This window comes from Lutra lutra, chromosome 7, assembly GCF_902655055.1.
Source record: "Lutra lutra chromosome 7, mLutLut1.2, whole genome shotgun sequence".
Classification (NCBI taxonomy): Eukaryota; Metazoa; Chordata; class Mammalia; order Carnivora; family Mustelidae; genus Lutra; species Lutra lutra.
Genome location: NC_062284.1, coordinates 120,200,028 through 120,223,556, shown reverse-complemented (window position 1 = coordinate 120,223,556; position 23,529 = coordinate 120,200,028). Strand labels below are relative to the sequence as shown.

Below are 23,529 nucleotides of genomic sequence, written 5' to 3'. Positions count from 1 at the left end.
TAATTTTTAAAAAGATGGGGGAAAAAAAAGAAGGGGAGCAAAACTGTACTAATACTATGGGTTTTCAAAGTCAGCGAGGGAGAAAACTTGTATTTTTAGAGAACCAAACTCATCAAAAGCCTCAGATTTAGGGGATCATGCTATATCCCATTCAAAAGGTACGGGGACAAGACGCTTAAATAGTGAGACTATACAAAAAACAAGTATTATTTGGGGAAGACTCGGGTCACACATAAAAATGGTGGATAGTTTTGAGGCACTTGGGTAGCTCAGTCAGTTAAGCATCTGACTCTTTGATTTCAGCTCAGGTCATGATCTCAAGGTGGGGAGACGGAGCCCCACGTCAGGCTCTATGCCTAGTGCATGGAGCCTGCTTAAGATTATGTCTCTCCCTCTGACCCCCCCCCCCACACACACTCTCTCTCTCTCTCCCAAAAACAAAAAATCAAAAAAGATGGACAGTTCTTGATGTAATTAGGAAAAGAGTATTAACTATGAAAAGGACCACCTGGACAGGGACTCAGATAGAATTACCTTTCAGAGACACATCCATACCCTGTTCCCACCCTGAATCATTGATCATGAGTCCACACCTTCCACTCCAGAGGACCTGAGACACTGGTCTTTACTGTTCAGGTAAGTCAGAATGTAAGCCCAAGAAAAATTAAGCTTAAAATGCAAACCCCAGATTCACTAAAAGCAAACACACTTAAATCGACAGCACTATTGTAAGTGGTTTCAGTCTACATCTACTAATCAATTTCATATACACTGTAAAACTGCATGAATTTTATTCCAGTTTATGAAGATAATACTATAGTTGTGATGGGTCCTCAAGTCTGAGTATGCAGACTATCAGAGATGAGGAGTCTTAGCTCCTAGGGTACTGGGAGTAAGGTGGAGACAGAATGCAGAGACTGATTAATCATTTTAGCTCAATCAGAGGGCAGGGCTCCAGGCATGGAGACTTGGGCAAAGAAGGAGCTAGAAACCTGAGCAATGCCGAAAGAGGACAGAGTGGCCATACTGAAATGGTAAAGGCATAAACGTGTGGCCAGTGCTTGGGGACTTTAAAAGTTTCAGTTCAATATATATTGTATATATGCCTCAATGCAATACAGTGTAAAAGGTCAGAGAGTAGTTTGCAGGGATAAACATGGGTTTAAAATTCCAGTTCAGTCACCCACTAGCTGTGTGACCTTGCAAAAGTTACTTAACATCTCAGAGTCTACTTTCTCTTCTGAAGGAACAATAGGCCTGTTGTATGCTGGATACGCCTCGGACCTCCGTAAATCCTCAAGGAATGACTGCTAGAGATGATACTATATTTTTTTATATTTTGCTTCAAATAAATAAGAGGGCAACTCATGGCTATTTATTATAATGAGTATCAAAGAGTTGCATTTTCTACAAGGAACTCTGGGCTTTGGGCTCTCAGTTCACTTAATCTTTCTTTTAAAGAGACCCGGAGCTCTGGAGTGTTTGTCTTGACAAAGTGCCACCTTCCCAACTCCAGAATCGCCCTGCGGCCCTCAGAGATCATGGCCGGCCACTGGGGCTGGAGCCACACACTCCGACATCAGCAACACCTCCCTCGGGGGAAGCTTCACTCTGACACCACGCGGCAAATGGTACAACGCCCGGCACCCGGCATCACCACACCGTTTCTAACCTGGGGCTAACAAAACCACCTTACCTGAAACCCGCCAAAACCTCAACTTCCTTCTCCTTAATGCTGCTTGCTAAACCTCTCCTTCCTTCCTCCCACTCCATCCCACGGGGCCCTCCCCAGTCCACCTCGACACTGCCTCGAATCCATTATCTCCAGCAAACCCGCTACAATTCTAATGATCCCCCTTATTTCCATAGATCATTAAAGTGTTCCAAATACAATAGAGAGAAGGGGGGGTGAAAAGAGCTGCAAGAAACAATAGAGCAAAGACGCTGGGAGGCCCCGCGGCCCGATCGCGCACAGCGGCGCTCGGCTTACCCCTAGCGGCGGAAGGCCTTCCACGACGTTCTTCTTCCCCGAGAGGAGGTCAGACACCGGCCGCTGCTTCAGGGAGTCCCTCCTGGCTCGGTAGCGCCCCGACGTGGTGAGGTCGGACTCGGACATGGAGGGCGTGAGCAGCCCCTCTCTGCGGGGCCGGCCGGCCTCCCCGAGCTGGGGCACAGGTTCACGGCCATGCACGGGGCCCGGTCCCGGCGCGGAGGGGGTGGGGGCGCAGGGGCCGCGGGAGGGGCCCGGCGGGGACTCCGGGGAGTGGTGGCCCCGGGGCACGCGGGCCTGGGGAAAGGGCACCGCCAGCGAGGCCATCTCCTCGTCCAGGTCCTCCTCATCCTCGCTGCTGTGGATCAGCATGGTGGCGTCGGAGAGAGACTTCTTGTGGCCGTAGCCCAGGCCTCCCCTCTCGTCCGCTGGGCGCCGCTCAGCCCTGTCGGGGCAGCCGCCGTGCTGGGAGCCCGCCGAGAAGGGCCTGGGTGGCGGGTCCGCGGCCGACGCGGACAGGGTGCGCTCCTTGAGCCGCAGGCCCTCGAGGCTGTGCGCCAGCCTGGCCACCTCGATGCTGTTCCTCTTGTGCAGGTGTGCGCGCCGGGCGGCGGTGAGCGGCTCACTGACCTCCTGCAGGGAGTGCGCCACCGGCAGGCTGGCCTCCTGGAACGTCTGCACCGAGTGGTGCACGCGCCGGGTGATGAGGTCGGGGTTGCTGCTGCTGATGTACAGGTGGCGGGACAGGTCCGGGGTGCTGTTGGCAGGCCGAGGGGGCGGGTAGGGCGGGGGTGGGCGATACACCTGCGTCCGCATGATGTTGGGCGCCGGGTAGTCCTGGGCCTGCAGCTGCACGTTGGTCAGCTCGGGCACACTGACAGCACCCACCACCGGCCGCCGCTCGGCAGGGTGCGGGTATGGAGACGGGCTGTGGAAGCTGTAGTTCAGGCTGAACGGGTAGTGGGGCGACTGCGGGGAGGCGAAGTGGGCGTGCTCCCGAATCTCCGGCTGGCTGTAGACCAGCGCGTCGGGCCTGCTGTAGGCGTACGAGCTGCCGATGTTGAGGTTTCGCAGCGAGTGGCTCTGCCTCTCGGCGTGCACCATTCCTCTGTTGAGCTGCTTCATCACCGTCTCGTAATCTGGGGTCGGGCGGTAGGACGGGGGAATCAGGGCGCTGTGCCGGTGTGACGGCACGTAGTCGGGTCTCATGACGTCACTGCCCGTGATGCTCGGGTTAGAGGACATGGGGGAGGGCTGCAGGTAGGGCTGTGGGTTGTTCAGGGAGTTAGTGCTGTGCGCACTGTAGACACTGCCGTTTCGGATCCGACCGTTGAGGTCAATCTGGGCTCGATCCAGACTTGTCAGAGAGTGACAATAATATCCATTCTGGTTGGTGGCAAAGAGGTTATCTGGGAATCAAGCACATTTAAAATGTACTTTAAAATGAGATTTTAAGATGTATAAATCGCACCAATGACTCTAGGCAAATACTGAGACAGGCCCTGAACGTTGATCACACTTTCAGTGTAGCTTACAAAAATCGATGCAGAAATAACCTGGCCTTACCCAGACTCCCTGAATGACTGGGCATATCATTTCCCAGAGTCCTGGCATCCGCATCTATAGAATGGTGATGGCTTGCCTACCCTAAAGCTAAGGTATTCGGGATTTGGCCCCCAATAAAGATTAACCAAATCAAAATCCAATATTAAGAGTACAGATGATTATAAAATATTGTCTTTTTTTGAAAATCAAAAACATGTGTTTTGGTAGAATTGAAACACTTTCTGGAAATCTGGGTGGCTGGAGGCAGAGATACTGTTCAAGGCATTGGACCACGAACTGCCCTCTCCCCTGGTACGGATGTGGGACTCACTGGTGCTGAGCTAGTTCAAGCACCAACCACCTAGAAAAACCTCCTTAAGTAGGATTCTGGGTTTTCCGTATAGGTTCTTCTAGAGTGAAGACAAAAACAATAGCTCCACAGGCTCTGCTTCTCCAGGTCCAACAATATCATCAGTTGCTGTAAACCTCACGGAGGCCAGAAGCCATTCACACCAGCCCCCCTCCACTCTGGCCCCCACACTGCAGTGGGGATGGGGATCCCCAGGCAGAATTGGGAGCACCGTCTAATGTACAGTGGCTGCCTGTGTGCCTGGTGGGGCTGGAAGGAGGCACATTTCTTCTTTCCGATCTGTAGTTCACCAGAAACACCATCACTACTGAGGGTGATTCCTGATACTTCAAAGAGCAGCAGTCAGGCCCTTCAGAGAACAGTTGCCTTTCAAAAGTATTCTTTCTGGGACTCAAGAGCCGTGTAATGGTTTACATGACTAGTGATGATCAAAGCGAATATATCACTGTTGAGCGTGTGGATGTTATGCAGGCAGCACGCAAGCCAGGAAGAAACGGGGCTCAGTGCATCACTTCATTGTTCCTGCAGACCCCGAAGCTTCCTGGTCCTGGTACTGCTCCCACACCTGGAAGGCTCGGCTACCTCCGAGTCCCTGGAGTTCCCCCTTCTCACTGCCACCACAGCTCAGGTCCTGACCCCGGCCTATTGGCACAGGCATAGTACCCGCCCCTCCTGGGCTCCTCCCTACACCCAGTAAACCATCCCTTTGTGAGCCCATGTGTGAGAAAGACTGTTGATGGGAGAAAAAGATGACTGGAATCCAGATGAGTAAAGGGGAGAGATGTATACCACCACCACAGTTCAAGGAAAAGTTACACTATGAAATTAAGTGTGACAGGGGCCCACAGGGGAGGAGGGAAGGGTTACTTCCAGCTTGGGCTGGGTTGATGGGGTCAAGAACAACCCCACGGAGGACACATCATTCAGGTGGTCTGCGGGGGTGGGGAGGGCGTGTCCAGCTTTGGCAGCAGTCAGTGTACATAGGATTATCCATCTTCACCCCTGGGTGTCAGTCAGGCAGAGTCACTGACTAGCAGCGGTCAAGGGAAAGACAGCAGAGGGTTGCCAGCCAGTTTCCAGGCTCCCTCCTCACCCCCACCCTGACCAACATTCCAGATGGAAGAGGCTCCTCTAGCCAGAACGCCCAAGGCAGGCAGACGTGGAGCAGAGCCCTCCTGCCGGTCCAGGGTGGCCAGGGAACTGGGCAGAAGTCACCTTTGCTGCGTGAGCTGCTAAGCGTTCCCACAGCCCAATCCAGCCCACCCGGCTGGGACAGAAGCATGCTGGCAGGAGTGCGCCGTGGCGTCTACAAGGACAAAGGGCATTCTGGGTGACAGGGCAGCACTGGCCAGGACAGGAGACGCTTCTGGAGGGACTTCTGGAGGGCTTCCTTGGTTTGGCTGGAGGGTCGGGGAGCTGGAGACATGTAAGAGAGCAGTGGGAAGTAAGACTGGAAGAGGAGTGTCGGGAAGCACTGTGGAGAGTGTGCAACACTAGGCAAGGGAATGGTCATCAGGGAGATGAGAAGAGCCTGGCACCCACGTATCAGGTGAACCTGGGAGGGTGGGGGTGCCAGATGTGGAGCCACCACTCGTGTGAAACCACCGCTAGTCGGTAAGGCTGGACTGAACCAGGAGCAGTGGGACAGATGGAAGGCGTAGTATATGGAGTTAGAGGCAAGAGCACGTGTGACTGACTGCGTGCTGAGGGGGAAAAAAGAAAAGAAAGGCAAAATTGCATGCACTTTGGAATCCAAGTAACCAGGAGAGTGACGTCACCACAAAGATGAAATAAGGATGAAGGGGAAAGGGACGGGCTTGTGGAGCACAGCATGAGCACAAATCTAACATTTTCATTTTCAGCAAGCTCAAATAGCTAACACCATAAGCCAGGTCCCCCGCCGAGGGCTTTCGGTGCAGTGGCTCCCTAACCTGTCACCTGTGGGACAGATGGCGATGTGAGGCTGCAGCCCAGGAGTGACGACAGATGGGAAACACAGATGTGACAACCACCCCTGCCGAAACCCAAAATGTGGACGGGACTGCTGTGGGAGCCTGCGAAGGGAGGGAAGAAGGACACCAGGCAGACTTCCCCAGACAGGGACCACCACTGACAGCACAGGGGGAGGAGAGAGAACCAGGACGCTGACAAGAGATTTTTCAAGAAAGAGTGAGGAGGATGTGGGGGGCGCCAGGGATTGAGCGGGCAGCTGGCGCAGCAAAGCACAGTCAGAAGGAGTAGCGGGTAACCACCCACACGGGCACTACTCTCAGAAGCAGCAGCTGGAAAAGGGAAGGGAAAATGAACGCAAGCCACAGTTGGAAGAGAGAAACGAGGAAAAAGTCTTAGGATACGTGCAGACTCACATGGCAGAGAGAAAAGCCTTTACCCAGCCGGGGGCGCAGAAGAAGGCACAGGGCACAGGGAGCCTGCATTGAGGAAGGGAGAAAACACCCCCACCCCGCGGTGCACCCTCAGGGGACCCACACCCTGAAGCACGGCTCCCCTACTGCCCACCTGCCGACCCCATTGCATTGAAATTCTCGTCTGTGCCTGGAAAGCCAAGCGCACAGGTCACAAACCACCTCTGGTCCTTCACACATGGCTTCTCCCAGTTCCTTATGGGAAGTCCAACCGTACCACGCCCCTCCCTAACGCCCCTTCCTCAGTCTGTGCCATGGCGTTCACTGTCCCCCAAAACCAGAGGCAGCAATCCCCTCAACTGCCCGCCTCCCTCTCTTCTTTCTAGAAAGCCCTTCTCAACAGGAGGGTCTTTTATCACATAACTGCTGGCTCTCTCTCCTCAAAACAATCATGTTCTCTTTGTGTTTAAGTTATTGGTGTGCTAGTCTTATCCCCCACCTGTTAGATGCAAAGCTTCTTAAGATGTGCAACTACTTCTTCTCGACATTAAATCTCCTTGGCCTCTGCAGCAAGGATTCGCCCGTAGAGGAGAGAGTAAATGTTTGCGGAATGAATGCTTGAGGTTCAGCTGGGGAGACATGGTCTTAAATAGAGCTCCCTACACTAACCGAGCAAAAAATAAAAATAAAATGTTTAAACCCTTACAATGGGAAGTTCTCGTGCAGGAAAAAAACCAAAACGAGCCTGGGATATCTTGCATTGGAAAGCAAGGAAACACTCAAAGGCTACTGGGGGAGTGTCAGCAGGACAAAGGAGTTGGCTGAAAAGGAAGGCCAAACTTGGAATCATCTGAGCATCAGAATTTGATACTGAATATTGCTACACATTTTCGAGGAATGGAATCTAATGGCTGCTGCTTCTATGAATCCAGGATGGCTATCATCATGAAAGCGATTTGGTTGTAATCAGCCAAAACCTATCCTGGCTCCAAGATCTCCTAGTCTTCATGGTTTATTCAAATTGTAATAATTTTGTACAGCATTTCAGAAATAGTGTACTTTACCTTGGGAGGAAGTGTATGGTTCTGTATAATGTCCATTATAATGCAGCTGGGGTGGGGGAGGCATCCCATAGGGCTGGGGCTTAGGCTAAGGAATGGAAAGTTGGAAACAGGGTTAAAACACATTGCTGGCTATGTAATATATGTAAAGTAAGTCTCTGGTGGTTTCTTTCTGTCCATTAAAAAACTCCTAGGGAAGTTAAATACATTATATAGAAAATAAACATGAAGACCCTACAGCTCTTACCATATCTGCACTTTCAGTGTCTCCCAGAATGACAATGCCAAGGCCTACGCACTAGTATCAGACACCAGAGATCACAGGAAAACAAGCTGTATCCAAAGAGTTAAGAGTGAGAAGGAATAGACAAAGTTTCCTGAATTCTTATGTAAACATGTGAATATAAAAAGCTTTTATGTAGTGTATTTAATTTTGCCAGGCAGAACTAGCTAGCATTTTACATATCTACTAACTTCTGATTGCTCTTCACTAATAGTCAAAAAATTCAAGCATTAGGTTGGACCTAATATTTAAATATGTATAATAAAATAAATTATTACATAAATATTAGGGTTAGCCTATAGAAAATTGGTTAATTTCTAACCATTTCTTTGGTTAAAAACAATCAAATACCAGCACACTTTTGTGGTCCAAACTAAAAATTAGTACTATCAAAAGCATATTTTATTAAGGAAGATAACACTAAAAGAAAAAAAGCAATTGCATTTTTCCTTCTTTCTTACCAGGGACACCCTTGAAGATGACCTCCTCCTAATTGGGTTCACTGTGACAGTCTGAGTTTGCCTATAAAAATAAGACATGTCGTTGAGACATACATACATGTACTTTTCCTAATTCTGCCAAAATAAATTAATAAGAAGGTAAAATAATAAATCTGCTAAACCAAGAAGATGACAAACTAATCCAGTCATGAATTAGAGAAAAGGAGACTCTGTCCTCACTTGGGGCCTCCACTCTTAGTGGCTGCCCAGACCCCCTCCGCCCACATGCCAGGGTCTGACCCTGCAACCTCTGCCTGGACAAGCAGAGGATGGGCAGGTTTATCTTTTCCTGGCCTAACCAGGTAAAACCTCAGAATGAGCATATGCAGAGAGGAAAAGGGGCAAACATCCCAGGGAAGCAAGACTCAGTGCAAATGCGTCTTTCCTGGGGGCTTGGTCAGCACTGACCACCTCCATTAACAGTCCTGAGGGGTGACCATCCACTGCCAGAAGCCTGAAGCAATGGGAAATGCCTTTAGTTAAAATCCTCATAACTACACACTACAAACATAATCAAGAAATAAACTTATAGGGGCGCCTGGATGGCTCAGTGGGTTAAGCCTCTGCCTTCGGCTCAGGTCATATCAAGGTCCTGAGATCGAGCCCCTACATCGGGCTCTCTGCTCAGTGAGGAGCCTGCTTCACCCGCACCCCCCCCACACACCTGCTGCTCTGCCTACTTGTGATCTCTCTCTCTCTGTCAAATAAATAAATTAAATCTTAAAAAAAAATAAATTTATAACTTTGGTAACTTAAGAAACTAGATTTCCTGTAAGGAACTAAGTTAGAGAAAGCAAAAAAGTAGATTTGGTTCAGTGGGCCAATGGTAAACCAATTTACTTTTCTTTGCAAGAAACTTCTCTCTGATTGGTTTTAAATGTATTTTTTAGAAAGCAATGAGGGGCGTGTGGGTGGCTCAGCTGGTCATGAGTTCCACGTCCTGCCCTGGGCTCCATGCTTCCCATGGAGCTGACTTAAAAAACAACAGTAACAACAATAAACAACAACAAAGAAAGCAAGGAGACTATTAAGAAGTGTGTACTGACATTTATCAGATAATTTGAGATTTTAAACTACCCTCACCAAGTTTCATCTTTGAATAATTACATCAAAAAGGAACAAGAGACAAAATAGCTCATGTGTAATTTTAACCATTTTTGAATTTTATTTATTTATTTGACAGACAGAGATCACAAGCAGGCAGAGAGGCAGGCAGAGAGAGAGGAGGAAACAGGTTCCCCGTTGAGCAGAGAACCCAACACGGGCTCAATTCCACGACCCAAGCCAAAGGCAGAGGCTTTAGCCCACTGAGCCACCCAGGCGCCCCTATTTTAACCATTTTTAAACAGAGACAGGATTTTGTTGTTCTTGTGTGCAGTTTATTGTATATAAAATCTAGGAACTTAAACACATAGGATTCTTGGCTTTGTTGATGACTTTGTATTTTCCCCAAGTGCTTTTTTTTTGTGACTTTTGGTTATAGTCTTCTAAGGACTGATTACTAAAAAACCCATACAAAGTGAACACTCAACCTGTTTAATCAGCAAATGCACTATAATAATATCAAGCCTCATACCTCCTAAATTAACGTGATTCTTAGCATTCTAACCACTAGTACCTTATTATTATTATTTTTTAAGATTTTATTTATTTGTCAGAGAGAGAGGGAACACAAGCCAGCGGGGTAGGGGGTGGGCAGAGGGAGAAGCAGGCTTCCAGCTGAGCAGGAAGCCGATGTGGGGCTTGATCCCAGCACCCTGGGATCATGACCTGAGCTGAAGGTAGATGCTTAACCGACTGAGCCACCCAGGCGTCTCCCACTAGTACCTTATATTCAAAACCTGAAAATTAGCTTATTTTGAGAAGACTTAAGACAAAATAAAACTAGTGCTTATCATCTCTGATTAAAAATGATCACCAGGGGTGCCTGGGTGGGTCAGTGGGTTAAAGCCTCTGCCTTGGGCTCGGGTCATGATCCTGGGGTCCTGGGATTGAGCCCCTCATCGGGCTCTCTGCTCGGCGGGGTGCCTGCTTCCCTTCCTCTCTCTCTGCCTGCCTCTCTGCCTACTTGAAATCTCTGTCAAATAAATAAGTAAAATCTTTAAAAAATAAAAAATAATTTAAAATGATCACAAAATACTGGGCTGGAATTAAACTCGGTTGGTACTGACTCAGTAACAAAGTGTTAGAAATAAGGGAACATAAGAGCCATCTGAAAAATGGTCTACCCCAAAATAAAAACTGACTATGTGATAAAGGTGATCTTCCAGCTCAGCAGAGAGAACGACAGGTTATTGGTACAATGGACCATCTATAAGAAGTTCAAGTCTCATATAATGCCACATAAGAAAGCACATAGCAGATGGATTTAAAAGCTAAAAATTTAAATATGAGGTCATAAGTGAACTTACAGAAAATATAAGTGAATACTTCTATTATATATCATAGGCTGAAGATATATCTAAACCCAAAAGCAATAATAGAAATTACAAAGGAAAAAAAAAAAAAAACTGAGTGTTTATCAGGAACTTAACATCAGCTGACTACAAATTGTTTTATTAGGTGACCTTTTCTAATTCAATGCTTTTTGTAATAATTTCCTTTTATCATCATCATAATGTGTTAAGGTTGTTGCTAAAGAATAAGTGTCTCTTTTCCAAAGAACATTCCATCTGCCAGAATTTATGTCACTCAACAATAACAAAATGGATGTTAATTCTATTAGGCTGCAAAAACACCTGTATCCATCGGTAAACCTCTGTGGGTCCTAACTGAGGCCTCGTTAGTGGTGGGAGGTAGGACGGTGTACCCAGGCACTGAGTTTTGTTTTGTTAACCGCTCTTTAACTATACGTTAAAAATAGTCCTTAAAATCAATGCCCAGAATCTGAAGGCATCATTTTGCAGCCTTGAGGTTTCCTTTGCTGCTGCTTATTCTCCATGGTCAGGGCTAGGTTTAGGCAAAACTGGGTCCTTTCAAGTTTACATTTAGTCCAAACGGATTGAACTTCTAAATTACTATTAACTCAACCTGTGCCTGGGTGGCTCAGTCAGTTGGGTGGCCAACTCTTGATTTCAGCTCAGGTCATGAGCTCAGCGCTGTGAGATCGAGCCCCGCGTCGGGGTCCGTGCTGGGCAGAGAGCCTGGTTAAGAGTCTCTCTCTCCTTCCCCCCTCTGAGCCTCCCCACCTCCTACTCACACATGCTCTCTCTCTAAAAATAAAAAATAAAAAAGTACTATACATTCAAAATTCAGAAATGAGAAGGAAGGTCTGTCAACAGAATAATACTCCAACCACATGTCCAGACTTGCCCAGCCTGGGGCAAAAATAAAACTTAAACGTGTTGAGCACAGGAATGCAAAGATGCAGAGCTCGGAAGTAAAGGCAGTATCTCCCACACGCAGCATCTATTTTGGTGCCCGAGCCGGAAGTGCAGGGGCGACACTGTCCACGGCAGAGGCCACGTCTTACTAAACACAAACAAATACCTTTTTCTCCTGCCAGACTGCTCGGCTCAGCAGCCTTGCCATCGGTTCTAATACCCACCTCCTCCTTCTTTCTGCCGTTGTTCTTGTAACTGCAGCTTAGGTGGAGACCAGCTCTTCTAATCTGAGCCTCTAAGACCACACGGTCTAACTGCAGGTGGGTGTTTCCCAGACTTTCTGGCCAGTTACTGTGTTGACGGGTGCTGCTAAAATGAGACAGCTGAAGAACTCCTAGGCACAAAATCACTGGAATGTGTGCCCTGGAGAAGACAAGGGCTAAAGGTGGCTAGCCCCAGCAGAGTAAGTATGACTTCTACTGAAACAGGGCTAAGGACGGAATATGATTATCTCACAGAATCTGAACACACCAGAAGGGATGCCAGTTACTATCCTGGTTTTCCAGATGAGGAAACCAATACTTAGGCTAAGGAAACGACTCTTGGTCACGTGACCAGGGAGTACTGGAATGAGGACTTGAACCAGGCCTGTCTGTCAGATTAACCGAGCACAGGCTCCCAACAGCCTGTTATTTGTCTGACCCCCCTCTGCCTACTTGTGATCTCTGTCTGTCATATAAATAAATAAAATCTTGAAGGAAAAAAAAAAAAAGAGGATATAATGGTATCACTGGTGCCTGGCACACAAGGAAGACCTCAAATGTCTGTTGAGCAAACAAGTGATACAGTGAGTGACGACGGAAGCGGATACTAATTACTGAGCATTTACAGTGAAGCTATTTCTTTTTCTTTTTTTTTTTTTAAACATTTTATTTATTTGACAGAGAGAGAGATCACAAGTAGGCAGAGAGGCAGGCAGAGGGGGAGGGGGGAACAGGCTCCCCACCGAGCAGAAAGCCCGATGCGGGGCTCGATCCCAGGACCCTGAGATCATGACCTAAGCCAAAGGCAGAGGCTTAACCCACTGAGCCACCCATGCACCCCTACAGTGAAGCTATTTCTTTTTTTTTTTTTTTTAGTTTTTTTATTTTTTCAGCATAACAGTATTCATTATTTTTGTACCACACCCAGTGCTCCATGCAATCCGTGCCCTCTACAATACCCACCACCTGGTGCCCCCAACCTCCCACCCCCCACCCCTTCAAAATTCTCAGATCGTTTTTCAGAGTCCATAGTCTCTCATGGTTCACCTCCCCTTCCAATTTCCCTCAACTCCCTTCTCCTCTCAGTGAAGCTATTTCTAAGAGTTCTTTCAACTTCGTTTTGTGAGCTTTTTTTCTCATAGATTTATAGCTAGTGAAGAGATTCTGCTAAACAAAAAATGTGTTGGATGGTGGAAATACCTAGAAAACATTAGTCTCACTGACCTTCTCTGATGGGATAGGGGCTACTCTATCTCCTTCTAGGCCTTCTCCTGTCCGTTTATTTTCTTTTTAAAGATTTATTTATTTATTAGAGAGACAGTACAAGTGAAAGAGTGTAGGAGGGTAGGAGCAGAGGGAAACGAGCAGACTCAACACTGAGCAGGGACGCCTCCTCACCCCTACCCCCAAGACGGGCTCCATCCCAGGACCCTGAGATCATGACCTGAGCCAAAATCAAGAGCCAGACACTCAACCGACTGAGCCATCCAGGCACCCCTCCTCCAGTCTCTTTAAACACTGCAGAGAGTCTACAAGAAGGGGCAGCCCCATCCCCCTCCATGAAGGGCCTCCTCCAGTCAGTGTTCCTGTCAGAGCCTCCAGAACACACGTGGGCACACACCAACCCTCTCACCTGCTAGTGACTGAAATTCAGCTTTCCCTCTGGATAAAGGCTCCTGAAACCTTGACCACATGGCTCTGCAGATTGGGGGGGTACATTCTTCCCCAAGATTCTCTTTCTCTCCTAGTTTTTTTCTCATATATGTTAGAGAAGCTGATTACAGCAGGACCAATTCTAAGGTTTGGAAGACATTATCTGACCAAACAGACTGACTTTATCTCCTGTGATTCCTAAGCCAACTCTAAAGGAATATTAATATTTTTCTTCTCATATTTGTAAGGCTTGGGTGACATAAGATGATTCTGTTATTTAAAGTACCTTCTTGGGGCGCCTGGGTGGTTCATTGGGTTAAAGCCTCTGCCTTCAGCTCAGGTCATGATCCCAGGGTCCTGGAATCGAGCCCCGCATCAGGCTGTCTGCTCAGCGGGGAGCCTGCTCCTCTCTCTCTCTCTGCCTGCCTCTCTGCCTACTTGTGATCTCTGTCTGTCAAATAAATAAAATCTTTAAAAAAAATAAAAAAAATAAAGTACCTTCTTTTAAAAAGTGGAGGGAGGGGGCAAGATTTATGATGGATCATGTCATTTTATAAATTCTAAAATATGGGGGCGCCTGGGTGGCTCAGTGGGTTAAGCCTCTGCCTTTAGCTCAGGTCATGATCCCAGGGTCCTGGGATCGAGCCCCGCATCGGGCTCTCTGCTCAGCAGGAAGCCTGCTTCCTCCTCTCTCTGACTGCCTCTCTGCCTACTTGTAATCTCTGTCTGTCAAATAAATAAATAAAATCTTTAAAAAAAAAAAGATTCTAAAATATGGTCATCTGGGTCAAGTTTGGATGAGTCACACCAAGGCCATCCCAAACACCACTGAATTATCAGGACTGAGGGGTGTGGAAACGGACACTCTAGGAGCAAAGTCTTTTTATACAAGTAGAACCATCTCCTAAGCCACCAGGCACCCCAGAATGACCCAGCTATCCAGAATCTACTGTCCAATTTCAGGCCTGCTACAGTTTCATTAAATGCCCATCACACTCTAAAATGACCCATCTGGACCATGAGAACAAATCTATCAATATTCCAGGATCGTTATACTAAATGTGACTAAACAGTCTAGGTTGTGAGCCTTAAAAAAAAGATCATAAAATTTGAACACACAGGCCAAGTGCAGCTCAATCCCAGGACTCTGAGATCACAACCTAAGCTTAGTCAGCTGCTTAACTGACTGAGCTACCCAGGAGCCCCTTGTGTTTTCTTTATATAGACCATAATAATGAAGCTGAAGATCATAATAATGTGGTTGTATTCCTATTTAGCAAGAAACAGCAATATTACAAAGCTTACACTTCTATAAGCGAATTGATTTCTTTTCCATCTGAACTGTACGATCATTGGCAAGTGGTGATTTGCAAAAAACAAACTAACAAACAAAAAATTCCTTTAAAAAAGGCATTGAGGGGCGCCTGGGTGGCTCAATGGGTTAAGTCCCTGCCTTCGGCTCAGGTCATGATCTCAGGGTCCTGGGATCAAGCCCCACATCGGGCTCTCTACTCAGCAGGTGGCCTGCTCCCCCCACCCCCACGACCTGCCTCTCTGCCTACTTGTGATCTCTGTCTGTCAAATAAATAAATAAAATCTTGAAAGAAAGAAAGAAAGAAAGAAAGGTAGGTAGGTAGGTACTGGGGCACCTGGGTGGTAGCTCAGTTGGTTAAGCATCGGCCTTCGGCTCAGGTCATGATCCCAGGGTCCTGGGATCGTGCCCCTTGTCAGGCTCCCTGCTCAGCAGAGAGTCTGCGTATCCCTCTCTCTCTCCCTCTGCTTCTCCCCCTGCTTATGCTGCCTCTAGCTCTCTCAAATAAATAAAATCTTAAAAAAAAAAAAAAAAAGAAAGCATTAACCACTAATCAATATGGATGCCTACTGGCAAGAGATGTTATTTTGGGTCTATTCAAAATGATTGCTTTGATTCCCCATTCTTTTCCAGAAGAGGTAACTGAGGTTCTAAGGGTCCAATACTACGAAGACCCTCACACTTAGGAAAGGCCATGCTCCTCCAGAGTGCTATGGACTGCCTGAACCTCAGAATACCACTTCTGCCTAAGAATAGTGTCACATGTGCTCAGATAACCAGGCCAGCCCAGGAGAGCCCCAAATGTGACTGGCCTGGACTCCTAGCACCACGGAATCTGGCCCCCAGGGGAAGCGCGTTCACACACAAAGGCACTCAGACCTGCACTCAGAGTGCAGGAAGCCGCCCTCAGAGAGGGCTTCCCATACCCACAAAGAAAGCAGGGCTCCTCCTCCCTGCTAGTGCGTTCCCAAATCCCATCCGCAGACCAGCAGCAGACTCAGAGGAAAGCACGGTTGGGGGAGTAAGTTTTCAAAGGGAAAAGGAGGACTGGGGCCTAGAGGTTGATTGTTGGCTTGTTCTCCCACAGGGTCATCCCTGATCATTTCTTTTCCTTCATGAGTCCCAAAGATAGGCCTGCCCTTCGCACAGTTATTCTTAACCAAGTTTTCTTCACACCTTCGGTACTTATAAAATAGAAAGCACTCCCATAGCCTTTCCTCTTCCTTCTTGGCCTGAGAGGACAAACTTCCTGTTCAGATGTTTTTTTCCTCAATTTACAATCAGTGGTAAAAGGAAATCAACAAGGAGCAAACGGCTCTCTCTCCTCCCCTCTGACACCCAGAACCGTCTCAGGCTTCCATCACTCACTACGCCTTAGGTGCCAGGTGCCCTGGGGGCCACTGGGACGTTGGCAGGTGAGACAGAAATGCCTGGACCACACAGGACAGCAGGCATGCGCCACACCCACAGCCCCATGTGGTGGCGGGAGCGCCGGCTGCACAGCGGGCCATGACACTGTAGGCCTCTACATCCCCACACCTTGGTCTACAAAAGGGCAGTAGTAACTGTACAAACCAGGCAACTGTAAAGAGGAAAGGAGATAAAAGCTCTCCGCATAATGCTCGGCCCAGAGAAAGTATCCAGGGAATCAGATCATTGTTATGAAAGTGGGAGGAAACAACCAGTACTTTGAGAATGGGACAAAGGATGAAGCAAACTAAATGCTGGTGGCCTCCAGGACGGCCGCACTTGCACCAATCAGGACAAACAAAGAGTCTGCCAGAGAAGGGGGGAAAGCGCATTCCAGCAAGGCCTAGGGCTGCAGGAGCCATCGGTGTTGTTAGGACTGTGGGTTCTGGGGCCGGGGCCAGGGATCAGCTGGGCAGATGAGCCCAGGGGAGGATCACAGGACTCTTGCACTTCACGCCATAGCTAAGGAAGGGTGCGGAAGGGGACAGGCTCAGATGTGGTTCTGACCTAGAACTTCGGTGAAGTGCTACATCTTTTGCTCATCCATCCAGAAAACTGGCTGGAGTCAGGGGAGATGGGGTAGGGGAGCCAGACGGGAGGCAACCACAATGCGCCAGTGGGGAGAGGTTAAAGGAAGCTTAAAGGAAGGTTGTAGGGAAGGAGTGAAACCCTTCCTTAAAGCTTAAAGGAAGGTTGTAGGGAGGGAGTGAAACCCTCCACGTCTCAGGGTAGATGCCATCTACTAGGAAGCCTTTCTTAGCTTGGCAGTTCTGGGTTAGGAACCCTTCTTCTAAGGGCACCTCCAGCACCACAGACATCCCCAATCAGATCTCTTAACATGCATTTCTTCAACAAATTCACCAAGGCCTACTGCGGGCCAGCCCCTTGCTCAGCACCAGGAACACAGGGATTAACCAGAGTGCCTGCCCCCACATTGCTGTGGGGCTTACCTGCTGAGAAGAGATTCGGGCAATAAACAAGTAAGCAAACAAATATACAAGTACTAGGAAGAATAAATCAGGGCCAGGGGAGGGACAGAGACAGGCAGCGGGCAGGGAGGGAGTACCCGGGGCAGCCAGGCTCCCTCTGATCACATGACGACGGACACAGTGGGAGAATGAGGCATGGGAAGGAAGAGCATTTCAGGCTGAGGAAGGGGCAAGCACAGTCTCTGAGGGCAAAACATGTTCACAGACCAGAAAAGATCCTAGTGTGGCTGGCAGAGGGTGAACAGGAGGAGGGTATAAAGGAAACAAGGTGGGAACCAGGCAAGGACCAGATCTCGGATGGTCTTGTACTTTTAAGCATGACGAAATGCCAGTGTAGGGTTTTAAGGGCGAGAGATCTGACCCATATTCAACTAAGACCGGTCTGGCTGACATCTGGAAACAAGGTGTAGGCAGGGCAGGCGCAGACATGGGAAGAGCGTCAGAAGGCTCCAGCAATCCTACAGAGAAGAAACACTGGCGTCTTCACACCACGTTGTTAGCAGAGGAGGTGGTAAAAGTGGTCAGATTTCAGATACATTTCGAAGGCAGAGTTTGCTGATAAACTGGATGTGGGATGAAAGAAACAGGATCACGATGGAATTAAGTAGGTTTGGGGCCTACTTAATGGAGTGAATATGGAGTGCTGCCATTTATGGACTGGGAAAGAGTAGCGAAGAAGCAGATTTGGGGCCAGGAAGAGGAAGAGGGCATCAAGTTTGGGTTTAGACATTATCACGTCTGAGATGCCTCTTAGGTCCCCAAGTGGAGAGGTCAACAGGCAGTCAGCTGTGCTCAGGGAGAAGACTGAGCTAGAAATAAAACCAGATGCACTATTTGTAAGCCTGGTACAATGGGAAGGAGGAAGGCGTGGAAGTGGTCTGAGGATTAAACCAGCAAAGCTGAGAAGAAACAGCCTAGAAAGAGGAAAAGCAAGAGAGGTGGGGTCCTGGCAGCCGACGAGGGGCAGGGTGCAGGAAGGAAGGGGTGGCCAGGGGTTAAGTGCTGAAAGGACCACAGGATGAAGGCCACTGACACTGTGACAAGCAGTGTCAGTGTGTGGCAGCTAGGGGAAGCAAGGTGGGAGGAGGGAGAGAAAGTAAGCATACGCGAACAACCCCTATGCAGAAATGTGCCCTACGGGAGAGCAGAGCTATGCAGCCGTGGCTCGATGGCACAGTGTTTTAAATGGGCGACTTAGTACAGCATGACTGCATGCTGATCGGAACGATCCAGCACAAAGGGGAAAACCCATGGGGACCAAGAACAAGGTACATTAGGAAGAAAAGGTATAAATTCTTCAAACAGCTTGACAAGCTGAATAATCTTTAATTACTCAAAATGCCAATTTAAAAAAAGAACATTCTCTTTTTAACTTTCAAGGATTAGTGATGTTAGTAAACAGGTGAAGAACCCAGAGGCATGTATCTGTTGTTATTAGAAGGTATTCTGAAGGTAAAACGAAAATGTTTTTGAGGGTTATTTTAACAGGAAAAAGCCGAGTTTGTGTTAGTAATGTCATAAAACTGTTCTTTTCTACAAAATTTGCTTTTCGAGAGGATACCATAAGCTTGAGGTAAAAATGCCTAACCTCCTTATTTCCTACCATTTCCACGAACAGACTCTACTCACAGGCTGCACTGATTCAGTCTGTAGAATTTGTGTCGTGCAACACAGAGTCTCCACACGTACTTGGCGGTTTCCATGTCTTCCTAGCAAAGGAAATATTGCACAAAGTAAACGAGACACATTTACGACTCGATGCAGAGTTTATCTGAGGACAAGACATAATTGCGGGATATAGTATATCAAAGTCACTTTAAACACACTGTGATTCTTTCATTTCCCAATGCTGCACCTATCGTACAAATGCCATACTTGGAATTTAAATTAAGAAGACTGAAAACAAAAACAAAAACAAGGAACACCATTCTAAGGTTTGACTCTTCCATGGAACTGTTTGAAAGTAACGTCGAAATTTTAAAATTATGAAAATAATCGACTTTTATTTTGACAAAGATAGGCAAAGACAATTTGAAACAAGATAATCTGAGTCAGTGACTTAATACTGCCTTTGTCAAGAGAGCAAAACTGAGTAACTGTGAAATAGTATTTTTACAGAGCCCTTCACTTAGCAATGGCAATTAAGGTATTAGTGCTTACTTTCTCTCCTATTTAGTCCCTTAGGTTTAATTTAAAAATCATCATACTAGATAGTATTTATCCAAGGACTCATTCATTCGACAGTATTGACTAAGCAACTACTTTTTCCAAGGGCTATTAAGCAAAATGCTATAAAATTTTACATTTTATGTAAGTATTATGTATTACAATTTTAATGTCACCTCCCTCCCCCAACACACACAAAGAAACGCTAAGTTGTTAACTTTTAGGAAAAACATTCCACATCGATTCCTAATGTTTACTCACAGTTTGAAACTGGATGGTCTCCTCTTTATTGGCCAGCTCTAATGCAAAGAAGGACTTATTGTGGGACATGTTAGCAATATCATGCCACCTAAAGAACAGCAAATTGAAAACAGCAACGTGAGTTCTATCTGGAAGATAGAATATATGATTTTCCTTCTCAAGCTTGAGGTTGTCAAGCCTAACATTTGTTAATGATTTTAGAAAGAAAACAGTTGTTTTAATCAGCTAACATGCATCTTCTCACTGAAGTGACAATAGCTAGTTGCAAAAAGTAAATACATGTAGACTAAGTAAAGGCAAAGAGTACTTAAAAAATGTAAGATCTCTTTATACTCATTTACCAGATTAGTTGGATCAAAGATCCCTATCTTAGCTGGTTGTCAATGCCTCCTTCATTTATTCAATAAACATCTTCAAGGGCACCCATTATTAGCAATGCCAGAAACTGTGTTAGGTCCCCAGGATACTAAGATCAGTGAGGCGCAGTACAGGGCTTCCCTCAAACGGTCACAGTTGGAGGGTGGGTGAGAGAGAAAAGAGAGACAAGCAAGCATCATTAAGTTCTGCAGGTATACAAGGCAAAAGTGAGGCACAAAGGCGGAGGACCGGGGCTCTGAAAAGCTCGAGCGCGAAAAGTTCAAATGCCAAGAACCCAAAGCATGACCTACTCTGGATGAGTTCACTGGGATTCAAACTCCTGTCTTATATTTTTTAACTGTATTTAACATTTAGATTTTACATGTTAATATTTTATTACATAACTGTATAATTTTATGAAAGGGAAAAATGTGTCTGAAAGAAAAAACTTACTCTTCTTTATCCTTCTCCATTACACTGGATTTATTTCTTTTAAATTTATTTAAATAAATAAAATTAATTTGCAGTGATCCAATGTTTGTTGTGGGTTTTTTAAGATTTTATTTTTAAGTAATATCTACATCCAACATGGGACTCGAGCTTACAACCCGAGATCACAAGTCACATGTTCTACCAACTGAACCAGCCAGGTGCCCCTCAATGTTTAATTGTTAAACCTAAAGGTTTTTGGCATCACACTAAAGAAGGCAATTTTAAAAACTCCTATCCAGTGAGATAGAAGCTGGCTGATTGGCTTCAGTTTTCAAGTGGCCCTTTGGGCACCATTAGTCCTGCCCAATCTGGTATAGTCCAGATCCTTCTCTGGCCCCTGTCCCCAAGTCACAAGTTGGGAAGACTTAAATGAGGAGTACTGCCCGACCCAGGGCAACATGGTCTAGGACTGGGTGTCTGCTCCTCAAGCCAGGTACACTCTCCATGGTCATAACTGCTACGGAGAATTTGGAGCCCCAAAGCCAGCAGTAAAGCAAAAGAAATAAAAAAATGTCAGCTTAGGAAAAAAAAAATCTTCAAAGGAAAAACCAGTTCTCAAGAAGAAATAGTCAGGATGGTTTTTAGAGGGCTTGAGTTGTGGGGAATTAAGTTCCTTTTCATAAAAGAAGCCATTTAACACAGTGGTTAAGAGCTACCCGAAGTGGAAAACTGGAGTTCTTGGTCATGCCAGTTAGTAACTGGGTGACCTGAAGCAAATCACTTAGTTTTCCAAGTCTCAATTATCCCATGTGGAAAAGGGCAGTAGTATCCTCTGCTCAGAGTTGTGAAGACCACATGAGAAGACACACAGAGAGCACTCAGCACAAGCACTAATGGTAAATGGTTAAATACAAAGGAACTCAGAACCAAAAAGGGTATAATGTTTTACTGCTTTACAAAAACAATATAAACTTTTAATTTTTCATCAGGAATAGAATCAAAGTAAATAGGCTCTCAGAGTAAAACTGGAACTATTTCTGTGAAATGACACTTTGGATCTTCTAGGGTATGGACCTTAAGGAATGAAAAAGGAGGGACTGAGCAACATGATCCAATTTGCTATCTTTAAGATATATAATTTGGAACCCAGAAATTTAAACCACCTGAAATTTCACTTTTGGGGTCAGCCACTATTGGCATATTTCCGTAGATCCTCCTTTTCTTCTTTCTCACAACATATATTCTAAGATTTCCACAAATGACTAGTATCACATTTTTACAATCAGGGAAAAAAAAATGAACATTATACAAAAGTATTTGAACTTAGCTTAACCAAAAAAAAGAAAGAAAGAAAAAAAGAAGAAATTTGCTTAGAAGTTGGTATTTAAGGAATTTTGGTACATAACTAGAGTCAGAAAAAGGCCCAGATTTCCACAAAGAGACAGTCTAGAAGCTGGAGCTAGAATTAAAAACTCACATCAAAACGAAGAATGGCCTCCATATGGCAAGAAAAGGGTCAGACACCTTTAAGCATTTCATAAGCAGGCCATCATTACAAGCATTGTTTTCCACATTTGATTTTAAAGAAAGTGGCTAATGAAAGAACCACTGCAATCGGGGTTATTTTATTCTAGGAAGGGCATCTTTCCATTTCCTAGTGAGACTCTGGGAGAGACTTGTAGGCCATTACTAATTGAGGTACTAAAAACTGTCACCAGGAGGAGCCACCCACAGTGCACAGAAGGACATAAGAAAAGTACCTAAATACCACAGGAGGCCTTCCGTTCTTGTGTTTCACAAAGATCCCTTCAAGACACGCTCCAATGCATATGTCACTGCCTTGGCTATCCTGGAAGGAGAAAGCACAGAAAGCAGCAGTCCGGCAGCAGCCGCATGACAGCTGTGACAACCACACCCAGCTCCCTGGGCTGGTTTCCCAGACAGAAGATGCTCAGAAGACCTACACTGGAGGGCAAAGTCTGAAAGGAATCAAGGCATCACCTTGTCAATAGGTATGAAAATAGGAAGCCCTGGGCTCCTTAAGGAACTCAACTTCAAGAGCATTTCAAAGAACAAACTGCCAAACAGGAATGTGTTTCACTGTGACATGTTGGTCACAGGATCTCGCTTTCAAGTTTGCAGGCTTCTGCACATCTCCCCTGGGCCTCCCCGCTATCCTCTCAGAGCTCTCAACATTAATCTGGAGAGCCCCGGCCTCCGGGCTATGCTCACCTTCGCGGGGTAGCTCTCTTCTCCGTAGCCGTCCATTCTCTCTACCTCCTGCATGTACAGCATTTCCGCATCAGGAGCGGTGAGCCTTCTGCAACCCAAAAGATGTGAGATCGATCACCAAACCAAAAATGGAAAAAAGAACAAAAGGCAATTCTAAAAGGCTACATACCAATTTTGCATTAGACCTCCACAAACATCTTGGTTTTTAAGCATCTGAAATTCATTATACCGATCCATCGACATCGACTGAAAACCAGCTATGTGCACAGCACAGTGCTGCCTGCTAAGGGTTAGTCATAAAGATCCTCTCCCTGTACTTCAGGCAGGCAAGGAGGACATGGGGAATAAAACTCCGCAAAAATCTTCATTGAAAGCTGGAATTCGTTCTAAACCATTCAGTAACTGCTCATTATCCAAAATATTAGGCAATACTAAGCCTCATGTGCTAAATGCCAAATGACTTGATCCAGGAAATGAGGGTTAGAAGACTATAAATGGCAAGGATGGGTAGGAAGGCCGTGTGGGGCTCAACTACACGGAGACTCGCCTTCCTGGCCTCATTCTCTGCTGCTTCTCCACGTCCACAAGGCAGCCCACACCGCAACCAAGCCATGGTGCTCCCTCATGCCTCCTGACCTCTGCGCACATGCATCCCTCTTTCCAGCACACCTGTCACTCACCTGTGCACCTGATCAATCCCTAATTATCTTGGAAGAGTAGACCTATGTATCACTTCTCTGTCAGCTCCCGTGATTGCCCTGAGTCTAAGTCAGATGCCCCTGCTCCGTGCAGACCCAGCACATTCTATGCACACCTCCCCCACTGCACTCATATCACATTGTTAGTTTATAATTACTATCCCGGTAGGTTGTCATGCCTACCCCTTAGACTCCAAAGCAGGGAATACATTCTATGATGGCAGGGAATTCTATTTATCTTCATGCCACAGCATCCAGCCT

General features: G+C 46.6%; 1 protein-coding gene across 3 annotated transcripts in view; it reads right to left on the bottom strand.

The window, feature by feature from the left end:
• The window catches only part of PTPN21 (protein tyrosine phosphatase non-receptor type 21), an 81,950-nt gene that overhangs the window by 14,273 nt on the left and 44,148 nt on the right, over positions 1–23,529 (bottom strand). For all 3 annotated transcript variants that reach the window (XM_047736569.1, XM_047736570.1, XM_047736571.1), the window contains exons 7-13: positions 22,571–22,658; positions 22,099–22,187; positions 19,550–19,637; positions 18,752–18,831; positions 8,074–8,134; positions 7,333–7,417; positions 1,991–3,399 (exon numbers count right to left, since the gene is read on the bottom strand). In XM_047736569.1, the coding sequence (XP_047592525.1) occupies positions 1,991–3,399; positions 7,333–7,417; positions 8,074–8,134; positions 18,752–18,831; positions 19,550–19,637; positions 22,099–22,187; positions 22,571–22,658 (1,900 nt within the window). The remainder of the gene's footprint in view (positions 1–1,990; positions 3,400–7,332; positions 7,418–8,073; positions 8,135–18,751; positions 18,832–19,549; positions 19,638–22,098; positions 22,188–22,570; positions 22,659–23,529) is intronic.